The sequence below is a fragment of the Coptis chinensis genome, chromosome 7, assembly GCF_015680905.1.
Source record: "Coptis chinensis isolate HL-2020 chromosome 7, ASM1568090v1, whole genome shotgun sequence".
Lineage (NCBI taxonomy): Eukaryota > Viridiplantae > Streptophyta > Magnoliopsida > Ranunculales > Ranunculaceae > Coptis > Coptis chinensis.
This window is the reverse complement of record NC_141462.1, coordinates 3,966,580-3,972,579: the sequence shown is the minus strand read 5'-3', so window position 1 is coordinate 3,972,579 and position 6,000 is coordinate 3,966,580. Positions and strand designations below refer to the sequence as shown.

At 35.5% G+C, this 6,000-nt stretch overlaps 1 protein-coding gene across 1 annotated transcript; it reads right to left on the bottom strand.

Moving 5' to 3' along the window:
• Positions 1 to 558: 558 nt before the first annotated feature.
• LOC147485331 (protein MIZU-KUSSEI 1-like) lies at positions 559 to 2,517 on the bottom strand. The gene is made up of 2 exons (XM_086573434.1): positions 1,830 to 2,517; positions 559 to 970 (listed from the first exon to the last, which is right to left on the bottom strand). The coding sequence occupies exons 1-2, from the start codon at positions 2,325 to 2,327 to the stop codon at positions 674 to 676; spliced, it is 795 nt and encodes a 264-aa protein (XP_086429560.1). The 5' UTR covers positions 2,328 to 2,517; the 3' UTR covers positions 559 to 673.
• Between the last annotated feature and the right edge of the window lie 3,483 nt (positions 2,518 to 6,000).

The window sequence follows — 6,000 nt, the reverse complement described above, 5'->3', positions numbered from 1 at the left end:
TGGTAATCAGTCATTATAAAATTTAGGGCGTGACATAGTTGATGGCAGATGACATGCACCTTGGTATTGTCTTAATATTTAATATGGTAAAATATATAAGTAGGAAGCTACCAGTTACATGATTCATCATGGGTTAGGGGGTAACGAAGCAGTTGCTGGATTTGCTAACAACGTTTTTGAGTGTGGTTGATGATGCTATTTTGAACTTTGCCCCTCCACTTAATGTATAGTGGAAAAAACTCTCTGGTCATAAACCCTTCAAACCCTTTCAAAAAAAATTAAAAAAACATAAACCCTTCAAACAAAGTATACATATATTATAAGTAATGAATCATTAGGTATCAATATACATATATTATTTATTCAAGTAGACTTTAGGCTTTTGAGACATTAGCTATCTATGTAGCAAGTCCGGCCATAGGCCGGGCCAAATGGCTAGTTGAAGAAATAACACAGTAGAGGTTGACCATTTTGTATTGGCTCGATCAGCATCAAGAGGATTTTACACAAAGCTGGCATATCCTACTTCCAAATACAGTGGAAGAGAGTCTTTGCATATGAACAGAACAAATGAGATTTGATGAAATTGATTTTCAAGCAACAATTGAACAGATCTACAGATAACAAAGTCACACAAATATATTATATTAGCCTAAAACAAGCGTGAAATGCCTCACATTCTAAGGAGGAAAATGCTCAACTCTGGTCCACCAAGACCATCGGGATTCATCATATAATAAGCTTCAGAATTGCGGTTTCCCACTACCCGTTCAAACTTAGCTCTCATATACATGAGCTGATCACCTTCCATGCCATTAGTAGTAATTTTGTTCTTGTCAATTGGAATTACACCAGCACCAGCTGAAACACTTTGCACAGCACTCAACATGTACCAATCTGATTCTAAACAAGTTCGAGAAACCGCATACCCGCATCTTTTACCGTTACAGTACATGGTCCATGTTGGTTCCTGCAATTAGAACATGAAATGGTCATATTTTGGTGGTTAATTAGTTTATGTTTGCACAATCATATTCATCTTAATTAATACACCCACAATAGTCTCGAGAAAGGTAAGAGAAGCTGGCCTGGACTCAATAAGGTAAACGAAAATAGAGAACGACTTCATGATGTTGGAAAAAGAAACAAATAATATACGCATAAAGTTAAGGCCAAAGGATAAAGGGAAAATGAGTAAGAATCGCCGGAGAATAAATATTATTTAACCGCATGTCAAAATTGGACAAATAGAATGATTGACATATGAATTGTCTATACCAATTCAATATCATTTATCTTTTGTGCTATTCATGCACAACAATTTTTGTACTAATTGTAAAGAAAAACAACTCTGATTCATTAGTGAAACAGGCTTCCTCAGTAGTACATACCCAACTGAGTTCCAATTGAAATGGTAAATGAGTTACCGATACTTAGGATTATGGTGGTTGTTTAGGGAAGAAATAGAAGGACCTTGGAATTATAATTTGAATTCAGAAGGTTAAAACAATCCAATGCCTGACTGCCTGTCGTGATGTCGTCCATATATTGTTTTGGACTCAAAACAGCTAGCAATCAAATTCAATTGTAACCAATGCTAGTTGGCCTGCTAAGGATCCTTTCTAGGTGTGCTGGGGAATGTGACCATAAATAAATTATTGAGACATTCCCACCCTTATAAAATTCCTGAATCCGAACATGTTTTCTATGGTTGTAATAAATCCCATAATAAATCATGAGTATAAATGACATTGATTTTATTGCAATTCCTGCATAATGCATCCCACTCATATTTTAAGGTCAAATTAAACGTATTGATAATTCCTTACCTGCAACAACTTTATGCCCCGACCGGAGCCCTTCTCACACTCCAGTGCGATTCGTACTAGGCCCGACGACATCTCTTGCACTAGCATGCATGTTGGGACAGCAAATTCGAGTAGCAAAACGGGTTCCGATCTTGAATCTTCTTGAACTGCAAAACTTACATGACCCTTCTTATATCCAAACATTGTACCCGTTACATTACTACCTGATCCAGATAGAGCCAACATTTTACATGGGTTGCTTAGCCACTTATTGCATGTGGGTAGTATGCTTGAAAACGAAAACAACCCCACAAGAGATCGGATCATTTCCACCACATTTCGGGGTTTGTACCACTGGGTCAGTTGGATGACCCGGAACTTTTGGACCAATGGCCTGTCTGAGACCTCGTTGTAGTCTAATTGATATGGTGATGATTGAACGTAATTCGAGGGGAGGATTTGCTTAGTGCTTTTAGAACAGCTGCCGCTTCTATATAAGCTAAGTTCGTCTAGCTTCATTTTGTTTTAAAATTAAAGCAATAGTATAGGAAAACTAGTAGTACTAAACACTACGGATTTAGAAAGAGAGAAGGTTTGAGGGTGAAAATGGTGGCAGACAAAGTGATGATGGTGTTGGGAGATGGTCTATATAAAGGGAAAAGATGGACTTATATGATGACGAAGCTTTAGAATTGAATATGTTTATTTTTTTTATATTGAGATTTGATGAGAGCGTATATATATGGGGGTGCATTACACAAGTGCATTCACATTATGCACTCGTTGTGGCCTAGTGGGTTAATGTAAAGTTATTATATTAATTAACGAGCCATCAAACTTGATCAAGTAGGAAAAGTGACCTAGCTTATGGATCTGAAAATTGGAAAATTTCATATATATATATATATATATATATATATATATATATATATATATATATATATATATATATATTCACAAATGTCTTTGAATATGTTTTATTATTCTACTATATGATCTATTAAGAAAATGAGAGGAAAATCCCCTTATCATTGTGCTGAACTAATAGGAGTATCGGTATAGGACTATAGGAGTAAAACTATGTACATTCGTATAGTCTCTTGTTACCATATTGTTAGTAAACTAATAAATTTTCCCGAAAATGAACACTTTGTTCGGATAATCTATTTTTGATGTTTGTCAATTAATTGTCAGTGAAAGCTTGAGATTAGTAATCTTGACGGAAATTAAACCAACACCCTGCAACATATGTTGACTATATATGAAGACTCTATACTTCATAGTTGACACCCTATCAAGAGAAGCACACGCACATTGTTAACTGAGGCTCGCTCTATAGTTTCATATACTAGCATCTACACGTCGATTGCAAAAGATGAACCATGCATTAGTTTATAGTTTTTAAGTGATGTAAAAGTGATTGCAACATGATAAAAAAAAAGGAACAATAAATATAGTTTCTAAGCGGTGACGAATATATATGATGATGGCCAATGGACCATAACAAACTAATTGAGATGCAACTTTGTCTCTATGTATGTGTCTGTAATCAAATGAATAACTCAAGTAAACAACTGATAATTGATAAAGCTTGAGATGAATGATAAGGAGTTTAATATACTAATTTAATACGTTTATATTGTTTATTGGCATTGTCGTTTTGACGGTTCCAAACTTAGTAAAATTTGATATCTCTACAATTTGATTGGTGGCCTACCAAATAAACGGTCAAGATTGAAGATTATTTGCACACGTGTATTCTATCTACGTTGTTATCCAAGTGTATTCTATCTGCGTCAAGAAAACATAGATATTGTTATCCTGATTTGGAGTAAGTCCTTTGTAATGACATACTGAGAGCATCTTCAATTGTATTCTATAGTTCTACCTATTGAGTGGGCACCTCAAAATTTTCACACCAACTCATGTTTTATATCAAGTTGACAACTCACCACACTCTATTTTGGGGTCAAATATAGAGTTTGATTTGCTTTTTCAAGTGTCACTCTATACTAGTGTTCGTGATTCCGAACGAAACCTCGGAATTCTGCCCAATATTTTGGTTTTTAAAAAAATCGGAATTCTGAATATAGAGTTGAAATATTAATTATTCTGAAATCTAGAAATTCCGAATATGATAGCGGTTGAAATTTGATGAATTTCAGTTTTTGGATTTGTCGGAATTCTGAAAATTCCGAAATCCCGAACTATGCTCAAGCTTACCACATATGTAAATAATCAATTTTATTATTTTTGCATCACTGCACTCCATTTTAAGAGTTAAATATGAAAGAAAGATGTGGGGTGTTGGCAAATAGAGAGTAGTCACAATATTTTAGCTTAAGAACATTCCCAATGCAAGTCATTATGGTGGGTTTGTGACTTTATTCATCTCCAAATGGTTCAAAACATTTGCCCAATGCAAATATGAATATTAAGGTAACTATTTTTCCAAGTCAAAACGAAGGTGAAACTTTCAACCGAGATAGTGGTTGAGTTGTGAACTTCGGACGGGATGTTGGATTCCGTTTCGTGTGTTTTTTTTTTTTTTTTTTCGGTCGCATAATTTTTCAACTTTTTTTCGGATTTTTTTTCGGTTTTTTTTTTTTTTTAATTTCAGACGGGATATTTCTTTCCGTCCTGAACGTTTTTTCGATTTTTACATCCATACAGAATATAACATCCCGTCCGAGATTAATATTCACCTTTGCATTGGGCAGCTTCACCTTATTTTTCACCAAAACGGTGGAAAAGAGAGAAAATACTGCATGCGTGGAGGTGAAAAGAGGGAAAAAATAATGACCTGCATTGGGAATGCTCTAAGTGTCCAATGAGTATATAAGATAAGTTACATTATAAAAACAATAATGTAGAATATGTGTGTTGGTGTGGATAATTTTTTAAGATTATTCAACTAACATCATCTTTTAATTTGATGACATCACATTGGACTCTAAATGAAGTGTATTTGATGACATCACTTTGGACTCAAAATGAAGTGTATGAATTGAAGATGCTATAAATAGAGTAAACAGAAGCATCAATAATAGAGCTAATATAAGTCTCACATGTATTTGTTGTTAACTAGCTAGCTTGTTGTAATGCATTGTAACTAGGGATGTCCAAACGGGTACCCGACCCGGCCCGAACCCGATTTTTCGGGTTTTGAACGAGTATCGGTTACCGGCCCGGCCCTTTTTTTTATGGTCGGGTTCGGGTTCTCGGTATTTGTTGGATACATGTGACCAAACCCTACCCTAACCCTATATTTCGGCAACCCGTCGGGTTCGGGTTCGGGTTTTAATTATGGTAAAACCCAAAATATATGAAATAAAAGAATATTAAATCTCTTCATCAGGAACGTCATTTTCAGTTATTAGATCTCAAGAAAAAACCTATTTTTTATCTAATTAATCAAAAGTCATCTTCTTTTATTGGATTTGATCTGTTTAACTTTAACATCGTAAAACCACCCAACGCCATCAAAGATTCAAAAACACGGGATCGTGATTTTTTAAAAGCAAAAGAAGAGAAAAGTAGACCAAGCAATTCCAAGACAATAACTCAATAAGATTGATGGTTTTTTTGGGAGTTTCGACTTCTTGTGGTGGTGTGAATCTGACCTGTTAATTTGACAATAAAATTGATGGCTTTTGGGAGTTTCAGGTTCTTTGTGGTGGTGTGAATCGACTGTTGATTTCTTTCGCAACCTCACACATTTAGAAAGAGATATTTGAGGAGGTCCGCAAATTTTCCGAGTGAATGCAAATTTAAGAAGACCATCAAACCTACCAATCTCTTCATCATGAGCGTGTGATTGGGTTGTCTTGTTCTTGGGGAGTTGTTGGAGGGAAGAGAAGAGTAGAAGAGTAAAGTGGCATCAAAAGGTAATTTGTCTTCAAGACCAAAAGTAAAAATAAGAATGAAGAAAAAGCACTAAAAGTTTGTTGAAGATAAATAGATAATAAATGAAAATATAGTTGTTGGGAATTATGGTCCGTTCAGTTTGGGTTTTGGTCGGGCATTTTACCCTATATAACCTGGGTTTTGGGTTGGGTTCGGTGCGGATATGGTTTGGGCTTTTTAACCCTTTTAACGGGTTTAGGGCCAAATTATCGCCGGGTTCGGTCGGTCCGGGTTTAGATAGTGTGACCAAACCCGACCCTATGTATTTCGGTCCGGGTTCGGGTTC